We start from the raw sequence: 22,097 nt of genomic DNA, 5'->3' as shown, positions 1-22,097 counted from the left end.
AGGGCATGTGTCATGTAACATAGAAGTCAGGTTTGTTATGCTCATAGGTCTGGCAAGTGAGAGCGGGTGGAACCAGAATATTATGGCTTTTGTAACCTCGTTCCTTTGCACTTCTTTAAGCTTGTCATTGAACACAAACAGGATCAGTAATATTTATTTGTTGATTAGTTCTTTATAAAACACAATCCTGTTAAATGTTAAAGGTACACCTTGAAAGGTAGAGCTCAGGAGTTGAACTTGATGGTCCTCATGGGTCCCTTCCAACCCAGGATTTTCTGTGAGTCTATGAAATCTCTCCTTTTAGCCATGGATTTCTTTTTCCTGCAGATTTAATGTTTAAGAGCAGCTGAGTTCAAATAAGCAGCTAGGTTGACAGACCTAACTAGATAATACTAAATATTATCAGCTGAATATGATTACGTATATTTGTTTCAGTGTTCTTTCAACTTGTTTTTTATCAGCCCTCAGGAATGTCCTGTTTTTACATCCCACCTCTCAAATCACATTCAATTTCCTTCCAGCTAGAACCCCATTGCCCTTACTCCAAAGAGCCAGTTCCTGCCATTCACAGCACTCGTATGAACCTCAAAGGTCTCTTGCTTCAGTTAAGGTCTTCTGTCAGTCCCTACACCTTCTTGGATGACTTCAACAATTTCTGATCAATAATTTCTCTGCACTATATATGTTATACACATAATTGTATACATAACAGCATTTATCCTCCCTCTGCTGTCTTCATCTTTTGGCTGTTTCCAAGGTGTTGATTCCTGGGTTATCTGTGTTTTGTACATTAACCTGAGAACGATTTGTCTTGAATTTTTGCCTCTTTTTTTTGGGAACTACCAGGAATTTGATCTGAAATTCATCTGTAAGTGTATCTCACTTTTCAGGTCCTCAGATCAGAAGTTGATTTCCATATACTTCCTGCAAGCCTAATTTCTTATGCAGGCCTACTTCTTGACTAACTTAGCTTTTTTATTCTCCAGCTTGACAGTACACTTTCCTAGTATTGATAAAAAGGCCAGTGAAGTTCTTGTTAACTCTTGTTTTTAAGGCTGAGCATCCCACATAAGCTGCAGCCATTTAAGCTATGCAAAGACTACTGCCTGGTAATGGACTGCTGAAGAAAAATGTTCTTTTTGCTGTTAACAGTTGGACTTGAAAGTGACCAAAGATGGGGAAAAAGTATTTCAGAAGGTGACGCTCTAAGTGAAAAATGACAATAGAATAAGGATTATTTTCATGAGTTAATTATATAACAGGGATTTGGGGTATTCAACAGAGAAATACTATGGCATTTAAAGAGAAAAAAATGTTAAAAAATTTCACAAATGACTTGGCCAGGAAATTACCACAGCTGAGACAAAGTAAGTTGTATGCCTGACTTGTAAAGCAGAAAGAATGGCAATAATTTATGGTAAAAATTACACATTCCCTGCATGATGTTATGATGTAAGAGGCAGTTATGGATGTATGAATTGTAAGGGTATGCACATATATTAATATGTAAGGATGTAAAGAATGATACTAATTCAGCAAGTAAAGTAGATCCAGCAAGGAGGGTCTCATTTTTGACAAGTATCCTCCAAGATCTTGCCAGTGTGAGTTTCTGAGATGGGGATCCACAACCCTGTCAATCTATTTTGTCAAAATAGTTTGGAGGAGGGGGCCCAGGGAAGGTCTTCCATGGAATTTTGGAGCTCAGTGGTGCAATTTCATGTATTTTTAGATCTTTTTAACATATTATCCTCAGGAGGGAGATAGCCTTTTAGATTTATTGAGTTATTCATCACATAGGGGCCCTGATTCATGAGAGCTCAGAGGGCTTTTCTATATAAACAATTTTCCACAGAGTAGGAAGCCATCTCGTAATTTTACACAAATGCTCCTAGCTTATGACATCCTAGGGAGATTTTCTATCTTTCCTGCACTGGTGAATACACTACCCTGAGTTATATTACTTTTGCTGTAGTTAGTTTCAGTGGAGTGGGAAGGAATTTACAAATGCTTAATCCATTGAAAGTCTGATTGCCATATAAATTCTTTTTAAAGAATAATATTTATATCAGTCCATCTGTCTCCAGGGCAGTTTGCAAATACCCTCTCAAACATTGTGTATGGAATGCTTGTGAAAAATTGTATTAAAGAACTACCATACCACTTTACTATTAAGCTGTTCCTGCTTTATGGCTGTGTTGGTCTTCACTTCAGCACTTGAATCATAAGTTTTGATGAAGGGTGCCCTGAAGATGTATGCATGCGTCAATCATTTGTCTGAAGAAGGACTTGGGAGCATGGGTGTGCTACTCAGCCTCCTTGGAGCCTGAACCTCCTCCAGGACTCCAGTATCTTCCCTGCCAAGGCACTCCCTGAATGAACAGGACTTTAATAGGATTCTTCTTTTGGCTATGTGCTGGTGACTCAGGCACCGGCCTCTATTTGAGCAAGTCATCACAGCCTTGCGTTATAGACAGTACAGAGCTGGTCAGTTGAGTGGTATGATTCACCTCTTCCTTAAGTAGGCACCAGCATAATCAGGTAGGAGTTAGATGAACGGCATCCTAAATTCCCCTCGCTCTGATAACCAAATCTCCATTGATTATGGTTGGAATCTAGACAGCTCAAGCCAGCTGTAGACATCTGTGCTATAGATAGCTAATGCCAAGTGAGATGAGCCCTACCAATCCAGGCACTAGCTGATCATCTCCTGAGTTTGCAATGAAAAGGGAAGTTTATAATCTGGTTTCAAAGTGGTACAGAAACATTTAGTATCACAGTACCTTATTATTGCATTGTTTAGCCATTGGCTCAGAGTATTCTCCCACCTCTTCTATTTATATGCTTTTTTCCTACCAAGTTCCTATTTCAGACTCCTCTCAATGGTGGATGTGTAGACCCTATAATGAAAAGGTCTAGATGGAAACACACTGTCCACAGAGTTTCGAAGGTAGCTGCTATATATACACAGCCACTGTACCTCTCAGTGCTTCCGATACTTTCTTACATATGCAGGATTCAACATAAATCCATACCTTCTGCTTGTTTCTTTTCTCCCTCTTCAGAATTATTTTAAAAATTAATACAGTACAAGCATACTTTGAAGGTGGATTTTGTTTTGACTTTTGAGAATAACATGTCCCTATAACATATTATTGCTAAGATTTGAAGAATGCTTAGAGTCTGTCTGTCCTGGAGTATATAATAGCCATCTTGAAGTAAGTTGCCAAAGAAAACTTCAATATTTTTATGACTCCTTTGTTGAACCTTGTGACAACCCAAGAATTAAAAAAATGTCTATCAGATCAACATAACTTCTTTATACAAGCTTGATGCTACCCTACCTAAAAAAGTACTGACTCCAGGCCAATACAAAGTACTGAAAGGATGATTGACAAATGAGAATATGATTGTTTTGGCTGATCCTCCACAACAATGGCAGTCTCTGCTTACAGTTGAGATGTAGGATACCAGGCTGCTAAAGAGGCACTCAACTAGCTTTCTCAGTACTCAGCAGTACTTAAACATTTTTGGCTTGTATTCTTCCTCTGTAGACTTTGTATTGGGTTTTCATGCTTTCTGTTTTCTTCTGAGACAGAAGAATTTTACAGGTCTTGCAGCAGTGATTTAGTTAGATGTGATGAGGCTCAGGTCTGCAGCTGAAGTGGATTGCCTGATCTCAGGTGTAGTCAAAGGTTCAGCCTTATCAGGATGGGCTAATTCTTGATCCTGCCTGAATTTCAGGTTTGTAGTACTTCTGTTAGCCCTTTCACGTTCAGCGAGCTCCTTTATAAATATATATTGGATTTGTAAATCTTAGAATTACTTTCTCACTGATTAATCAGAACTCAATGTTTGTTGCTCATAAAGGTATTCTTTGCAAACATATACACAACAATTTGCATAAGATGTCACTTTAAAATATAACTGGAGATTGAGCACTGTTTCAAAGAAAGAACGACCTCTTTACCTAGTAGCCATGATGTTGAAGAGACTCCAAAACCTTTTGCAGTAGGTTAGAATTTTGAAGATGAGGGAGGAAAAGGTTTCTTGGTAGAGTCATGTAATACTCTGTCCTCTATGAAGCACAAATTAGTACGGTATGACTTACATTTTATAATTCATAAAATAACAGTTCTGAAATCTGCTCAAGCAAAATTCCTGTGGTTAGGCTGAAAGTATTCTATTGTTTCTGGCTTTCCTGACCTAAGTGAAAGCATCAGAAAGGACAATTTTAACGCTGATTCTGCCATTGTAATGTGATCTGTTCCTCTGTGAACATTAACAAGAAGCACTGTAATTGTTGAAACAGGCACTTGCGGAGATCAGTATATCCAGAGGAGTGAAAATACTTTCCATTCTTCTTTAACACTTTTTATATAAAGATTAGGTGGCAGTCTTTGCTTAAGGCTCCCTCAAAGAAAGAAATATGTGCTGACATTAGGTTGGTATATGAAATCAAGTAATTTGTACATTTCTCCTTTTAATTATAAAATCTGGATATCCCTCAGCCATACACAACATTGTAGTATGGATATATAAGTCATTGCTTCTGTTTAGAAAATAATTCAGAAAAAATTTTGAAATGTTAAAATCTTTTGGCTTTTTTAATATTTTAAATTCCTTTTCAAAGTGACTTTTGTTTCAGATATGCTTCTTTGTATTTTTTAAAATTGTACTTAAAATTAATCCAAAGTTTTATTAATCAAATATTGAAAGATGGGGAAGTAATCTGAAATCTCACCATTTCCATGTGAAGAAATTCATTCCCCAATAATTTTTATTTGTTATAGAGTTGGTTTAGTCAGCTGTACTCTGATAAATGCCACTTTGAATTAACCTCCTTGCAAATTATAATTCCCACTTAAACAGTTAGTGGGAGAAGAGCTCTCTGTATGTGACCTTTAGGGTACCTCACTATGTAAAAGGAAAGGAGGATTTTAAATGTGTACAGTGAATAATGTGACAAAAACTTGCAATGTGAAAAATAAAATACATGTTTTACAAAATAACTGAGTTCATTCTGAATTGTGCTGTTAGCACAATTACACATGCTATTTTAAGTAATTCTGAAAAGAACCTCTGAGGATTGGGATGAGTAGTGCCCTGTCATATGTATTGTCGCATGGGGAGGCATTATTTTAATTGCAATTCAGTTCTCAATATTTGCCAGTTCAGAGATCCGAATATTCACCCCTGTGAAACTATCTTCTTTTAAAAATCTTTATTTCTGATAAAATGCACATTGTTACAAAAACTGAAACTAATCACCTCTTTCTGTTTCCCTCCTTAAAGAGCATATGGGTTAGCACCTACGTGTTTACAATATGCTTTGCTGCTAATGTGGGACTGTTGTATGGCGTTGCCTGCACTATAGTAATTGTGATTTTCCGCTTTCCCAGGTGAGAAATAAATTTATTGAAATGTTCTAGTAGCACATCGTTATGTCTTCTTTCTGGCACATTGCTTCACTGTTGGGATAGACATACAGTACACTAAATTTAACAATGAAACTTCAGTTTTTTAGTTGCAGAAAATTACTAGATAAGACAATTCAAAAGGAAAAGTCACACCTGTGCATTTACTGTAGGCTAAGGGTCTCTAAAACATTTCATACTCTGGCATTATTTTGTGATTTCTCTTAGTATTACACATCTCTATGACTCATTAGGTGAAGGCAGCATAAGATCAACCGAAACATTAATAATATAATTTTTTTCCATTAGATAGTTATTTGCTCCTTAAGGAGAAAGTATGTCTGACAAGCCTTAGTAACTAAGCGCCTTTATAAACTCCTAGATACTATGTTGCCCAGGAGTTGATAGTTGACATTTGCACTGCTAATATATATTAATGAAACATAACTGCACAACTATTCTAATGTATAACGAAAAGTACATTATAAATTCTATGTATGAATTAGAAAAGCCAGGACAAAGAAACTAGAGCTAATACAAATTTGTATATTCTTTTTCATATATTTCAGTTGCTACTTTCGATCACGAGTAAAGGAAAATATCAGTTGAGGTTCATGATAATTTTAGGTGACAAAGTTAATCCGTAGCTCTCGAGTCCTGCAAATTACTTGCTGCTTGCAGGCAGTTGTTTGCATGGATGTTGAATCCCACTGAAATTAAGTACAATATAGACTGCTTGATTTAATGCTTGTTAACGTTAATGGTGTTAACCATTTGTGCATAGCTCTGTTCTTGCAGAATAAGTTGCAGAACCAGCGTGAAAATAGCTCAAAATTGCAAGGCAATTACAAATTATGGGAGACAGTTTCTGCTTGGATCAATCGGTACCTTTTTGGTAACCTTCTGCTACTCAGCAAAGTAAAATTTTAGTAAATTTTGCTAGGAAAGGAAAAAGTAAGTTTTCATGTTTACAATCTGTGCCTGGATGTCTGAGGTTCTGCCACAGCAGAAAGGGAGAGATTTCTGACACAAAATAGCACGATCTTCTCAGAGACCTCAGTCTAAACCTGCACTAATTAAAGTAAGTAAGACTCTTCCCAATGATTTCTGTGGTTTTCAGTCAGGTTGCACATGATTGTCCATGCAATCTAAAGGCACCGAACAAGCTAACCTTAAAAATTGTACTGCACAGGTAAGATAGCAAGAGAACATGCAGTAAGCCAAATCCAGTTGTGGGCAAAAGTGTCAGCAGAAGTGAAGCAAGAAAAATACTGTAGATGATTTATTGTGAAGTTTCTGTTCAGATGCCAGAGTATTGGACATGGTACATGTTATGTATCAGAATATGTTAAAACCAGCAGCAGCTACAGCTCGATTTATGCAAACAGGACAGAACAGATGACTTTTGCAAGCCTCATTTAGCCAACCCCAGTACCTGCAAATATTCCTTGCATTTTGACGCATCTATTAAATGTTTGCATTCTGGGATTATTTCCATTGCCTAGCTTTAGGCACAGAGATCAGATGATAGCTAGTTTCACAGTCTTCCTGTTCTGCAGTTAAATGTGTTTCTACAAATGATATATTGAAGCAGAAGGTCCTACACTGAGCTGCCTTTTCAAGGCAACTTTCTCTTTTCACTGACTATGTAGAGAGCACAGGGATAGTGGCTTCTCCAGTTAAGTCCCCCACTTTGATAGCTACAGTGCAATGTTCTGCTTCATCATACAAGATGTGTCAATTTTAATGACAAATAAAACATCCTTAGTTTTCATGACCCATAGCTATTTGATATGTTTTTTTCCCTTTCCTACAATATGATTTTGCAGGTAAAAAATACTAATTAAACCTCTGTACTTCTGAAGCTGTAGCTTATACATTAGCTCCCTTGACTTGAGAATAGCTCTCTGGCCAGCTACAAAACAGTAATGAAACTTAAGATTCTATTTACCAGAAATTTCCATGATTCATATTTTCAAGGTGATATATTATCATTTTAAAATGTGCTTTTTACCCTTTAACTGGATCATTATCACAAAAAAATAAGCTCCATATGTGGGAAAATATGTACAGATTGCATTGTCGCAACTTTAAACTTCTATGCTGTAATTTTGGGGTGTGTCTCTTCCTGTTTCTGTTCAAGACTACTAACGATTTGCCTTACAGCTTCTCTCTATGTATTGATTACAGAGCAAAGACACTGAATTTGAAAAATGTGAAAGAAGTGGAATATAAATACAAAACAGAAGATAATTGTGTAAGTTAATTTTTGTGTGTGTGTTCCACTAATTAAGATTTTTTTATTTTCTCTAGTTAGTTACCAGATCGTAATCACTGAGACAAGGGAACATTTTTATGAAATAACCACTTGAAATCTAAAGCCAGTATTAGACACAAAACTAGTCTGGGTACCAGAAATTGGAATATTTTCCTGGTTCTGCTGCTGGTCTGCAAAGTGAAGTTAGGCAAGTCCTCTTAGATCCTAGTTTATTTGTTACTTTTAAGTTAGGAATTGCTCTTTGTAAAAGTTTCCTAATTCCTAAGTCTAAAGAAATCTCTTGGCAGCAAGGGCAAGGTCCCTCTGAGCAGACAATAGCTGCCTTTACATTCTTATCAAATTTCCTCATTTTCTGGATGTCCTTTGATACTCTCATCACCCACAATCTCTTTTCTGACCCCATTTCTGCCACCAGCCCCTTGTGATCGGACTGTCCCAGAGGACACCATGTGCGGCTGGAGAAGGAGTGACAGCATCATGAAGTTGTCACAGACTACTTCACATATTTCACTACCCTGTACTCAAAAAATGGTACCCTCACATGAAAAATGAATGGAAGAATCTCTCTGAAAGACTGTGCTTTTAAAATTTGGCTTCTTATAAACTTAAACCTACCAGTCAGAGATTTTAAATTCTTTCAGTTATTTTCATTGCAATTATCATCAAAGTTGCTTGTGGTCAGGCCTATGGTAAGAAGAGAAGGGTAATGACCCAGAGAGGTGAACTCCCTCCTCCGAGATGAAATGGTAGGTCAGCAGCCAAAAGAGAAGTAGAACCATGTGTCCTTTCAGCTCGAGGTCCCGTCACTAGGACATCTTGCCTTCTCCACTGTGGCAGTTCCTATTATGTCCTCTTTCCTTTCCTAATGCTTAAGAAGGGTCTTATGTATCAGTAAGCAACATGCTTAGCAGTTATTACCTCACCATTCAGAAGCCCTCCTCTAAAGAATTTATTTTTTCCAGCAAATGTTTTCCATCAGAGATATCTTGGGCTCAAAAGCTGAACTTGGCTCAGGAGGGTTTACTGTTTTGGCATGCTGAACAATACTGGAATGTGAAAGGTACATGAGAATGGGAAGGACTCTGAAATGTGAATTAAAAACATGGTTATTGAGGCTGGCCCAGCTGTCAATTATTATATCACTTTTCATTCTTAAGAAAAATGTTGGAGTGACTTTGACAGAGATGGGTAACCATAATTTGATTTGCCTGCTTTTTTTCATAATCATTATCAGTTCATAAATTTTTTTGTGTAAAACCCTATGCATCTTTTTTTTAATCTAACTGCTTCCCTGCTTTTTTTTCCTTAATCATTAAGATTAATGCCAGTAACCAAGTAATAATAAACTAGTGTCTGCTGACAGTGGGGAAAATAACATTTTGTTAAGAAAGCAAATTGCTCAAGAGCTTGTTACACAAAACAAAGAAGGAAAATATTTTTAAGATTTAGAAAAATGCCTTTAATTGAATTTAGAGTCACTGAGTTGCAGCAGATATTTAGGGTAATTTTTAATGTATGACTGTTAGACTGATCCAAGTTTCCCTGGTAAATAACAACTTAGACATAAACAACAGGACTTTTAAACATGAAAATATGTAAGCTTAATCATCTACCCTGCCATTAAGGTCTGTGGATTTATAGAGGTTATTTCATCAATAGGAGAAAAGACACTTTAATGTGGAGAAAATCAAAAGGGTATTTAGAAGCTTATGTAAAACACATTGTATCACAGGCGTTCCCTGAACTGGATTCTTACCCAAGAGTGCTGTGCAGAGTGCAGGGGGCAATTGCCAGTATCCTTCTAAGTGACAGCAGGGATAGGCCACCTGAGATAATTTTCTTTCTTTCTTGGCAAGGACATGACAAAGAGGAAATGTCCATTTTTCTCAAAACAGTTCTTACTAAGAAAGGAGCTAGAACCACCCCAGAGCCAGGAATAACTGAGCCAAATTTGGCACAGTTGTCTTTGCACATCCTGGAAAAACGTTGTACCTAAGTCTGCCATCTGTTTCATTTGGCCTTATGATTTGAGCCTTTCAAATTTTCCACCTTGTATCTTTGGAAGCTTATTAGCTTGTTGATCATCACAGGCTTTGATCTTTGCACATCAGTCTTCCTTTTTCTTAGTTTTCATCTTCTACTTTGCTCGTTCTGGTATGGCACCAAAGTGCTCACTTGTTTCCACACCAAGCAGTATATAGCATCTTTTTTAAGGGAATCTGTGGGATGTCGGAGTATTTCTCCATTCAAGGATATATTGCCCTCTGTTTTGCCCTTATTTTAGAGTTTTCTTTCATATAATCTTAGTCATTTTAATTGCCGGTTAGGCTTTGCCACTTGACTGATGTGATGGTATGTTGGTGATGTGATATTCACCACAATCACATTCATAGGTAAATTGCGCAAAGTCCCTATACATAGTCTGGGGTTCATTGCCTCAGTTTTGGATGTTTGAAATGTTTCCCTAGTCTGTATGATGGTCGCTGCAATGATGTCCGAGAGATTGTCTGGTTCCCAGAAGTCTGAATAGCAGTCTACAATAAGGAGGTAGTTTGTGTGGTTTGTGGTGAAGATTTCCATTCCTGTTTTGCTTGAAGGTCTGTTGGGAAAACTGTGTATCATCTTTGATGCAATCCCACGCTTTTTTGAACTACTTAAACACGATCTGTGTGTCAGCTTCACTTACTTGTGTTTGAGTGTAACCTTGTTTTATGTCTCTGACTTTTGTTAGGAAGAATAGAGGCTTTTTGGACCTATATTCTCTTGCAAATTCTTGGGGCTTACTTCCTGTTACCCATTGTCACAAGTAGTTCATTTTTGAGAGCTGATACTCACATAAATCAGATATTTTATTTCAGTAGTAAATGGATATTTTCTGTATCCAGACCTCTTATTGCATCTTATCATTATCCATGATAGGATATTTTATTGCATACAGCACTTTTGTGGACAGAAGTCCTTTTGGAGAACTTCTTGGAATCAGATCTGTTGATTTGCCCTCACAGTCTGCTGCTGCCCTGCTGAGGTGTTGTCAGCTGCAGTGTTTGTCCATTAAAATCTCATCCTGTTTTCATTCTTCCAAAGTAGGCAAAGTTTTTTATGAGACTGTTGAAGTTGACACTTAGCGTTACCATGTTTTGCATGTGAAAATAACTAGTGGGAATCATTGCTGTGCAATGATGTTCACATTGTGTACTCAAGGATCCTTTGTTCATCTCACCTGGAAGGAAGGACAATGCTCTGAACTTCCACATGTAACCTAGAGATCCTCAGCCTCCATAAAAGACATACCTGAAAGGCAAATTAATCCTATTGCTTTTTTGGTAACTGGCGCTTATGAGCAGTGTTATTGTGGCTATTTAAGAATCCCTAGTTGCATGCATGCCTGTCAGGTAGAAAATGCTACTGAAAATATTGGTAACTTTTACAGGCCACACGTGATCCTGCTTATTCCTCTTTACAGCACTAGATGCATAAAAGCTTAATGCAGTTATTTGCTGGAATATACATAAAGAACATAAAGTGGATGTAATATCTTTTACTAGATCAAATAGTACAACTGGAAGAAGTGGAAGACCCTAACGGCCAACAGACTTTTCCTCAAATCCGAAATAGAAGCAGCAGAAACCAAAGCAGCTGACAGTTGCTTGAATTTGGTCTGTCTCAGACCTAATTTTCCTAAGGAAAAAAGTGACATGGTTCATAACCTGCGGAAAATAGAGAGCTTGGTAGAATTAGCTGAACTCTACCTAGCTATAAGATCAGTATATTTATATGTAAATATTAACATTCTTACTGGCTTCTGAAGGTGCTTTAAGTGCACCTTGACAATGAGAGAAAAGGTCCTTGTTTTGTGGGAAATGTTCCTCATTGGTACCTGGGGGTTTCCTGACCTTTATCTGATTTCCTTCAGAAACCGTTCTGGTGTATAATGTCTGTGTTTTGGGCTCCCCAGGTTCATTGAAGGTACCTGGTGAACTGGATAAAACTTATTCAAATAAGTGCAGAGACAGGAACTGGGGCGCAGCTGATGGTTCTCGTGTAGATTATTTATTGTGTTGGTTGTAGATACATGCTGGCAAAGTTTTAAATGTGTCGCTCAGGCTTGGTCTGGATCCTCTAAGTATTTCCATGGAGAAATATCCGTGTTGCACTAGAGTAATCTTCAGGTAACTGAGATGAACATTTTCAGTGTTCCCCCCACCTAAAGCATTTGCCCCACAACCTGATGTACTTTTTCCAATACGTATATTTGTCTAATAAAAGGTGTTCCCTGTCTGCAAACCTTGTCTTACCTATGTTTGGGGATCATACCAACTGAAACAGTGCTACTATTATTTGCCAGATAGTAGTCCTTAGTATTATGTAGCATAACGAACATGATTTTGCTTTCGTGTTAACTCGAATTAAGGATGATTTTCCTTATAGGTTACTTACTTACCTTTCCTTTTTTACTCCACTTGTGTGTGAAGACTGATCTAGACAGTTATCTGTTAAATCATTATCATAACCCAAAGCTCCTTCTATGTTGATTTACAGGATTTTTCAGGATTTTTAAAGAATCTACTTTGCTTTTCAGTCTCCAAACCCAAGATAATCTTCTCAGTATTTTGTTTATTTCATTCCACAGGAATCATTAAAACAGGTAAAAATAGTTTCAATCAACAATCCGTTAGTCTTTCTGAATGCCAGGAAATTTCATGCTGACCTGATAAAGATAATCCAGAAGGATAGCACGAGCAGCCAGGCATGTGAAGATGTAAACAAGGTAGGTTGTGCTATATATTTCAGTAATCATGGTGACGGTGTTGAAGATCATGATTGCTTTCCTTGCATGTCTTAGAGAATGCAGTCAGATACTGAAACAGATATAAAAAGGTAATATTTCAAATTATTAATTCGGGATAAGGTTAATCTTAATCTTAATCAGATTTAATATGGATTGTTTTCTTATTATTACTTGAACACAATATTTCTACTATTTCTATATGTGATCCTGTAAAAGACATTAAAGCACTGATCCAAAGCTCTTCAAAATTTCTGGCAGAACTTACATAACCTCAGAAAATATAAGGTTGTGATTTTAAAAAGATAATGAGTAGCTACAAATCTACTTGAATAAAGTGTGAGGTTTTTGCTGGAGATGAATGAGTCCATGAGAGATAGACACTTCATTTCTGTTTCTAACTATAAATAATTCCAGGAGAATTAGGAAGAAGGTACAAACTGGCTAAAGTTTTTCTCAAAGGTAGTGTTTCTTTTTCATTTTCTGCACTGATTGTATTAGAAAAATAAATAGTAAAAAAATTATGTATAACTTGGTTTTGGAGAATATCTCCGTAAGTATAGTGTTTTTCGAGTTTATCTGCACATAACTACTGCAACTTCCTCCAACGTTCCCTAAAAGGGAAAAAAAGTCTTACTATTTTTCTATCATTACAATTAAGACATTCTAATACCGTACAATGCTTACTGCAGGCAATTTCATCCAGTTTGGAAAACTGGGCTGAGAAAATCACAGTCACGTCCTAGACGAATTGTTAAGACAATGATGTTCAGCAATGTGTGTCCACCACCTCTCCTGTCTCTTGCCAAGGAGCTGTGCCACCCACACCTACTTTGATGGGTGGCGTCTCCTCATTGTGGAGAAATTCGGCACAGAAATTGTGTTGCTTTTTTTCCTTGGTTGTGCTAAGCTAACTGATTTGGATTAGTATGATAACAAACTCCCAGAGAGAAATTACTTAGGATTTGCATGGAATTAATTTATGAGTTAATTTAATAAGTGTAATGAGTTAATAAGTTAATTTAATAAGTTAATTTTATCCTTTGTCTCTTCTGTAAGGTACTTGGCAGTACAGCTGCCTGAAATACTATGCATAAATTTTTTTTTCTTGAATAAAGATCTTTTTGTAGCACATAATGGAAGTGAAAAAAAATTGCACTTTGGATTTTGTTTCTGAGCTGTATTTCTGGTTTTAACTCATATTTCTACTGACAACTTAACATTCGTCTTGAAATCATTATTAAAAAAAATCTCTAGATAAAGGTAATTCTTTAATAAATTTACATGTCAAAAATGTTTCCACTAAAATATTAGCATAGCAGATGAGATTGCAGCAAGTAGAAAATTAATCAAAAGTTAATCTTATAAAATCACTGACTAGAATTTATCTTTTCAAGAACATCTTTCCCATCTTTTGACCGCGTCTTAACCAACCCCTGTTTCCCCCAAAGTATCGTGTTCATAATGTGCTTTCTAGTGGATCCAAACATGACAGAGGTTGAGTCATGAAGAAAGAAAAGCAAGATATCAGTTTGTTATAATTTTAGAAGAATACTGACAGACATACTCAGCAAATACCATATATCCAACAGGCTGTTGCATACAATATGTTTTCTGGAGAGAAGAAGTTAATTTTGATATTGAGAAACCGAATTCTTATGATTTTCTCTGGTTACTATGCATTGGACTAGTATGTTAATAGTTTGTTGCTTTTATTTCAGTGTGAGCGGAACACATTGCTCTCTTCATTTTCCAATGGAAGTTGTCATGGTGAGTTTATTATCTGTAAGCAATATTAAAACCAAGATGGATATAAGTGTGCAAAATGGTGCCACACTTTTCTATTTATTTCTATGTGAACTCAAGTTGTGTGGAAACTAATATTTTCAGTTAGACCTAACATTCAATGAAGCATGAGTGCTAAACAGCGTTAAACTCTGTTAAGCTTGGCCTAACAAGTCCTATTTTTATTCTGTTCTTGACTGACTTTTTAAGATTTCAAAAGCACGGAACCCATGAAAATACCTTTTCTGCAGGAGTTCCTGCTTATTTCTCATGAACCCTGTGTGCATACTGAGACAGGTACTCAGTGGGGGGAACCACTTCCCACGTTACTGCCTGGATTGGTCTTCAGACAAAGACCTAAGAGACTGTTTCACTAAGCTCTGGTCTTGTTTTATTGCATTCACAGTAGGACTTGAATATTAGTATGCAAAAGTAAAAACAGGATAAAATTAGAGCCATGTTAAATCCTTGTGATCTTTAAAGCTACTTAGGAGAAAATCTCAGAAAACATCAAGTGAATTATCAGTGACACTACAGCCACCAATATTGTACTGTATATCAATAGAGGAGAGAATAAAGAAAAAAAAACCTAAGGGTTTGCTTTCAATTGAAGATTAAGCTTGATAATTCCACTTTTCCCACATTTTATAACACTTAAATCAAACAAGGGCACATACATTCCCATGGGAGAGCTGCAGCAACCTTTTGCAGAAGATACTTTATACAGATGAGTTCAATGTGGATGGAATTAAAATATTGTGTTTATTTAAAATACTTATAAGCATTAAGATCACAGTAGAGAATCTGATTTGGGGGCTGTTGTCTGAATGTTTACATTTATTAACTGGACTCATGACATTTTTATGATACTACAGTGTTTATTTTACTTGGGGGTGACAGAGTGCTTTGCTGTAACACATAGCAATGCAATGAAAATGGCTACTGAAAACTGTACAGGGCTATACTGTAAAATACTAAAAGATTGCAAGGCACTTCATATGTGAGGAGATTTTTGGAAGGTCTTGGCAGTCCATATTTCAGTCTTCTTTTTGATGAACTGGTTTCTCATGTTACAGAAGTTACAGACAGCACAAAACCTCTTTTCTGATTGCTTAAATCCTGCCTTGAGGACTTAAATGCTCTGTTGTTCCTTGTACCAACTGGTCTATGGTGACTCTCCATTGGAGCTTTAAAATAGAAACCAGAAAGAAAACAGAAAAATCCCTATAAAAAGGAAAACAAAAGTGGGGCTTCAATTTTTAGGAAGGAGGGGAGCAGGAAGACATAATCCTTAATTCTTACGGCAGTTGTCCTGGAAGGCGCAGCAACGTACATCTTTGTTAAAATCTTTCCTTTCTCCCTCTTGGGAATACCGATTTGTCATTGGTTTGTATCAGCACCAAACAAAACAGCTGCTGTTGCCCTTGCCACTGGTTCAGAGAGGGAACAGGTCTGTACCTACCCCCCATTCCGAAGCCAGGCAGCCTCTGCTGCAGTGCGGGATGCCAGCTGGGTGGGAAGGCAGCATGAGTAAGTAATAGGGAGAATAAGTTCTTTTGTTTCAGAGGCAGAGGAGGTGCGTAGAAAAGATTAGAGTGAGCAGCCTAGCAGATCTCATAAATCCTTTCTGGGTTTCCATCACAGTAATATCAGGCACAGGTTTCCTTTGAAAGTCTGTATTTTTGTTTGAAATGTATCTATTAATGTACATTGGACAGTACAAAGACAGTAAATCTCTGGAGGTCCAAATCCAAAAGGCTCTGGCTCTCAGACTACTATCAAAAAGGAATTAACATCATTATAAATCTACACCATGGGGAATTTCTAAATCCCCTCAGGAGTTTAAAATCTTTTCCTCTGCTCTGTCAAAACCATTTAGCTTAACCCATCTTTACATTCAGAATTCTTTTCCTTCATCTTTTTTTTTGTTTTGTGCATTATGATAACTAACATTTGTTCACAGAACAATATAAATAAGATGTGCATTATTTTCTATTTTTCCCTTTATGAAAGCCAGGAATCATTATCTATGTGCTAGTTCAGGATGCATTTAGTTCAGAGTGTGCTTAGTTTAAGCACAAGATGGCCTGAGGTTGAAGAATGAGTATAAGACCTACACAAATCTTACCAACATTTTTTTTTCTCCAGCATGAATATGTGATAGCATATAAAAAATTAACCAAACAAAAACCAGCATAGTAAAACCTTAGGAAAATGAAACACTTCACTTTACATATTTTTCTTCCTTATGGGAGGATATTAGTTAAGCCATAGGCAGGCATTTAGGTACTACAGAACTGAGTGTCATAACAGAACTTAAAAAAGAGATACATTTTGTGTATCCCATGTAAACTCTCCCAAACAAGCCAAGATATTATCCTGCCTCATTTAGCAATTCAAATCTGAAGAAGCAATTCTTAAATTCTTGAGAGCCTGTTGCTGACTAAAACATCTCACTAATAATATGTTTTGCCTGTCATCACTTCATCCCATTGCTCTGAAGGTCCATCATTTGTGCTTCTAAAATATGCCGTTTGCTTGACTGAAACTCCAGTACATAATAGTAAAATTTTTATTGTGATAGTTCGGGCTTATTTTGTTGAACTATCATTATTCTTATACACATTTCTTGACTATTCTCCCTTTTAATTATAGTTTTTCATTTGTCAAATGTATAGGCGAGTTGTTGCAGTCGTGTCACAGTGAGCGACGTGTTTTGATATTAGACTGCAGTGGACTGAATTTCTTTGACTACACTGGAGTCTCAGTGCTGCTTCAGGTATTCATGACATCATACAAATTCTGTATATAGAAATATGATTACACAAACAAGTTATTGGGCCCAGCTACTAGTCACCTCACCTATATCAGTGGATAAACATGTCACTCATGGAAAAGATGAACACAGATTTGGTATTAAACTGCACTGTGTTTATATATAAAATTATATAAAAAATAGTTCTAAAGACTTCAGGTGATGTTCAGTGCAAATGTAAATATCTGTATGTAATGGAGATGAGTTTCTGAACTTTTTTTTTTTTTAATTTTAAGGCTTTTTTATGTCATATTCGACCCTGTCATGTCAGTTATGTCAGTTGCACAGGGGGAATTACCCCTTTAAAATTTAGTCTTTTAATTCTGTGATTTTATCTGTGTGTCCTGCTTTCTGCTAAGCCAGAGGTCTTAATGATCTCCATGTTTTCTCCTGTGGGTTACATACCTAGCAGGCTGGGTTCCTCAGGCATTGCAGGAGCTCCAAGAAGCTCCCAGAAGACCAAAACCAGTAACCACATAATGAGCAGTTCTACATAGTGGATGAAAAGTTATGTTCAAAAGCTATTTCTTATGTTTCCATTGGGTCTGACATTTAATAGTTGTGTAGTGGGTGCAGATTTAAGTGGGTATGCAAGGTTTGGTTCATATAATTTTTCTGAGTAAGATAGAAGACCAGATTTGAACTTGGGTCTCAGCCCAGGCCTTTTCTTACCCTAACCATTTTCTCAATTTACTGCAATGATTAAGCAGTGAAGTAAGTGTTGCCTTAACAATGTTAAATCAAAACTACATATAGGTGGGGGTATAGTCAAAAATAAAACTGGAAAAACTAAATAAAGGGAGTAGGAGTTACTCTTTATTACGTCTCACCTCAAAATATAGAGCATTCAATAAAATCAGTACATTAATTGAAAAAAAAAAAGATTTGTGAAACTGATTTCCAAAAGATCTTGGAGACCTCAGAACTGCAAATTATATCAAAGAAGCATTAGACAAATTTGTGAGAGGTAAGTCCATCATGGCTGTGAAATGCACTGGTTGGGAGTGCAGCTTCTGACTGGTCCAAAACTGAGTTACCCAGAGGAGGAGCACACTCAACACGTCCGCTTCATTACACTGCACCCCAAAATACCATCACCGCTGTTGGAGTTAGAGGGATTTGAGTTGAGTCAGGCTTTTGGTTTATTTTTAAAAATAGGGTATTCTGATGTGGTTATCATTGAATCTCTTCTCTCAGAATTGTTCCACTTCACCCAGATTATTTTTGAAGCAAGGACTGCTTTGGATCCTCATCTGCCAGAAAAGGCCCTACTCTGGTTCTAGAGCTATTTTCACTTTTTTTTTACTTTATAGCTTATTGAATATTTAGTCTCTGTGAAGTTGAACATTTTCAAAGAAAGAATAAGGAACAACTTACTGCAGCATGTCGCATGATGGTTATGGTGCTTTTCTGATAGACTGCTAGAAGTCTCAAAGTTTCCTAGGTCTGAGTCCTGTCTTTGTGGACTGGTAGGTAAGCATGTGCAGAGGAGATGGGCAAACTTGCTAAAAAAGGAGAACTGGAAAAAAACCCTACAAAATATAGTACCAAATGCAAAATTGTTAATCAAATTCAGATTTAATTCTCAGCAGAGCTGTAAAGTACTTTGAGGAGGGGGGAGGAAATTAGTGTGGGTTTGTGGTGTTTGCATTACAGAAGAGCTCGCTCTGGTGGCTGCTGGCAGTATAGCTTCAACAGCAGCACTCCATGCTCTCTGCCTGCTTTGAATATGTTCTTTTTGCCTCTTTTATTCCCTGTTGGTATTTTAAACAGTTTTTTTGAATTTCATGTTTTCACACATATAGATTTACATGGACTGTAAAAACAGACACATCGATGTGTTGCTAGCACACTGCAAAGGCAAGTATCAGCTTACAGCAAAATTTTTAACATGACAGTTTATATATCCTCACTACCTTCTCAGTACTCATATGTTTGTTTTATTACAGCTTCCTTGATTAAAGCAATGCAGTACGGTGGAAATCTTGAATCTGAAAATCCTGTCTTCTTTGAATCTATTTCTTCAGCAATCAATGCCATTCAAATTCACAGGGTGAGACTTACAGCAGGGGTAGGTGAAGTCTGGAGGGCTTTTTGGATGCTCACAGCAATTTGTTAAAGTCTGGGGAAATCTTATTTGCCCAGTGAACCTTTTGTGTAGAAATCTTTTATCTGTCTATTCTCAACAACTGGTCCTCAGCCTCTGCACTGCAGTTATCAAGTTTTTCCTGCTAGCACTCTCTTGCCGTCACCTTCTCTCCTTTAGCAACAACTTCTTGGTCTTCTATGCTAGATCCAGAGGTGCTGTGTTATGGTGCATTAATCTGGGTGCATTCTCCGCTGGAAAGCATAATGTCATCTAGAAACACCTAACGTAGCCTCTCGGTGAGGCAAATTAACTCACACCGTTCTGCATTACTGAAACGACACTCTTCCGCTCCTCAGCCTGGCTGCTTAAAGCTACTTCACACAGTACCTCACTGTTCTGACCGAAACGCTTCTGGATCCTTAGCACATTTTTTTCTAGCTAATAATCTTGCCTCTACCGTGCACTGTAGTGTGCTGTGTTGGCTCACTGGTGGGAAGAGGGGAGAGGAATCGCACAAGGTAGAAAAGAAAGCTAGAGGGAGAAGGAAGGCTTGGCTCAGAAACTGAGGCTTGAGGCTTGAACATGCATTTGCTTGAACATATATTTACTAGCTCAATAATAACTCTTGCATTCCTTGTTAAAAGGCTGTAAACCTGGGCTTTCCTCATAAACCGTGTGAGCCTTTTCCATTGCAATCCCAGCGTAACTGAGCGTGCGTTACAAGTAGCGTGCTTTCCCATGGTTTTATTTATGATTCCAAACATGGCCAGAGCTTGGCTCAGACCCTTCTCCAAAAGACATTAAACTCATCATGGTTTGTGGTTTGGGTTTTTTTTTCCCTCCACTTTATATTTTACTAATTAAATTAGAGTTGCCTATGGACGAAATCACTTTCCATTGATTTATCTGGATAAGGTGAGTTGGCACAGTTGGCCTACTGGATTGACCAGAAAAACATGTTCTCTTCAGAGCTTTTCAACATTTTTCATTTTGTTGCCCTGCAGAAAAAAATAATTTACTAAATGGTAACTTCAGGGCAAAAATAATGGGGATGACTATTGCATATTTTGACTGGGTCTGATTAGATGAATTAGGATGACTGTTGTGTTATAAAAAGTCTGCATTCTTTATAGACATTAATTAAACTTCCTAACATTCTTGTAAGATAGTTATGTACTAGCATTCCCATTTTATGGAAATGGGACATAGAAAGACCAGGATGAATGTTCAAAGTGAAAAGGGGGAGTTAGAGCTCATTTCTAGGAACTGATCCCATGCTTCCACCAGATCTGCTAGGCAAATCAAAGCTCTAAATAGTGACTTAGCAGATTAGTCCCAAAGGCTTGCACGCAGCCTCAAATTTTAAATGTAATTATGAACAGTGTATATATGCTGCTGATGCCTCTTCAGAGTATTAAAAGTTCGTGATTTGGGGTTTTTTTATGTGTTCCTTGCATTTAACACCTGAAGATAAGAGAAGATGGACAGGAGTAAAAAGGCAGTGTGATAGCAATAGCAGCACCACACTGTAACGAACACTGTCTGTCTACGTACTCTTCCTGTGTCTTTTTAAGATGCTGAGGTCAGCAGGAATTTTGGGTGTTTACATGAAGGAAAAATGGCAGGATAAGATGGGATGAGATGGGACAGGATGGGATGGGACAGAATGGGATGGGATAGGACAGAAAAGAATAGGAGGAAGGAGTTGGAGATTTATGGAAAGTTATTCATTCCAATTTACATTTCAGCTTCCCGCCACAGCAGGAAATAGTCTTTCACTGGCAGAAAGGTAGAGGCAAGAGGGCTTCGTGGTTCCTTTTCATCTCTGCTGCTGTTCCGAAAGGCAAAGATGCTCTTATCTACATCCTCCAAGGATAATGTCGTGTAATTCTAACTTTTATGTTGATAAGTTGATAAGAGACTCATCTGTTGCTTTATGCATTGCATCCTAATAATAAATAACTTTTTGATTTATAGTCTTTATAATGGCACCTTTTTCAAACTAGCACTGCTTTATCTGCTAGTTTCATGTGGTATTCTAGGAAAATATTAAAATAAATTTTTTTCTGTTTCTCCTAATTTAGAATTACAGCAAGTTCAGTGAACAGAGTGAAGTGTGATGTCGACCCATTGAATATGGCTAGGTGCTCATATTCAGATTGAACTGCACCACAGTTTCTTCTTAGCTTTTTTCTCCAAGGGATCTCATAGATGATCTTTTATATGCCATATATATTTACTACATTCAGTAATGACAGATCAGCCATTCAGAAAAAAACTTTCAGCTGCCTTCACTCAGAAAATGTTCATACAATTGTTCTATAGTGGATTTATATAATATTTTTATATACAATTAGATACAAATTATTAGAAAGCAGACATGAGGTACTGACTGTGTTTACCAGTATTATTTTTACCAGTATATTCTTTTAGATATCTTCTATTCTAACATTAGTTGTAATATGCATCTGTAGTTTTGTGCATGGAATAATGAGACATTATGAATTATTAAAAACAGTGTGTTATAATTGATACAGTATATGCAGGAAGCCATATACCAGTGCATACTCTTTCTAACGGTTTTACTTAACCTTTTTTTCTGTTGAAGACAGCCATTTGCAGTAACAGCATCATATCACAGCTATCATATTCTTCCATTTTTTGTACTTTGTTTTGTATCCTTTTTAATGCCTGGCAAGGTCAGTGGGAGCACTGTATATTCAGAGAAGGCAGATGTCTGTTGGCTAAGTGCACTGGATTTTCTCGCCCTCTAGTAGTTGTCATGAGTTATTATTATGGTTTGCCACATTTTCAAAGCCACAGGTACTCTTTAGCTCAGACTGAAGAGGAAAACCTGGTAATACTTCTTTCGAAAACTTGTTCTTGTTTCCAGTGTAGAGTAGTCTGCATTTCCAGTTTGAGTTGTGATT

At 37.0% G+C, this 22,097-nt stretch overlaps 1 protein-coding gene across 1 annotated transcript in view; it reads left to right on the top strand.

Moving 5' to 3' along the window:
- SLC26A7 (solute carrier family 26 member 7) overlaps positions 1 to 21,287 on the top strand; it is a 68,008-nt gene extending 46,721 nt beyond the window's left edge. Inside the window, exons 11-18 of the mRNA XM_059815500.1 lie at positions 5,293 to 5,399; positions 7,605 to 7,671; positions 12,323 to 12,439; positions 14,200 to 14,248; positions 16,942 to 17,042; positions 18,884 to 18,938; positions 19,028 to 19,131; positions 21,252 to 21,287. Of these exons, the coding sequence (XP_059671483.1) occupies positions 5,293 to 5,399; positions 7,605 to 7,671; positions 12,323 to 12,439; positions 14,200 to 14,248; positions 16,942 to 17,042; positions 18,884 to 18,938; positions 19,028 to 19,131; positions 21,252 to 21,287 (636 nt within the window). The remainder of the gene's footprint in view (positions 1 to 5,292; positions 5,400 to 7,604; positions 7,672 to 12,322; positions 12,440 to 14,199; positions 14,249 to 16,941; positions 17,043 to 18,883; positions 18,939 to 19,027; positions 19,132 to 21,251) is intronic.
- The last annotated feature ends 810 nt before the right edge of the window (positions 21,288 to 22,097 follow it).

The sequence above is a fragment of the Gavia stellata genome, chromosome 3 (genome assembly GCF_030936135.1).
Source record: "Gavia stellata isolate bGavSte3 chromosome 3, bGavSte3.hap2, whole genome shotgun sequence".
Lineage (NCBI taxonomy): Eukaryota > Metazoa > Chordata > Aves > Gaviiformes > Gaviidae > Gavia > Gavia stellata.
This window is presented reverse-complemented; position numbering and strand designations above follow the sequence as displayed.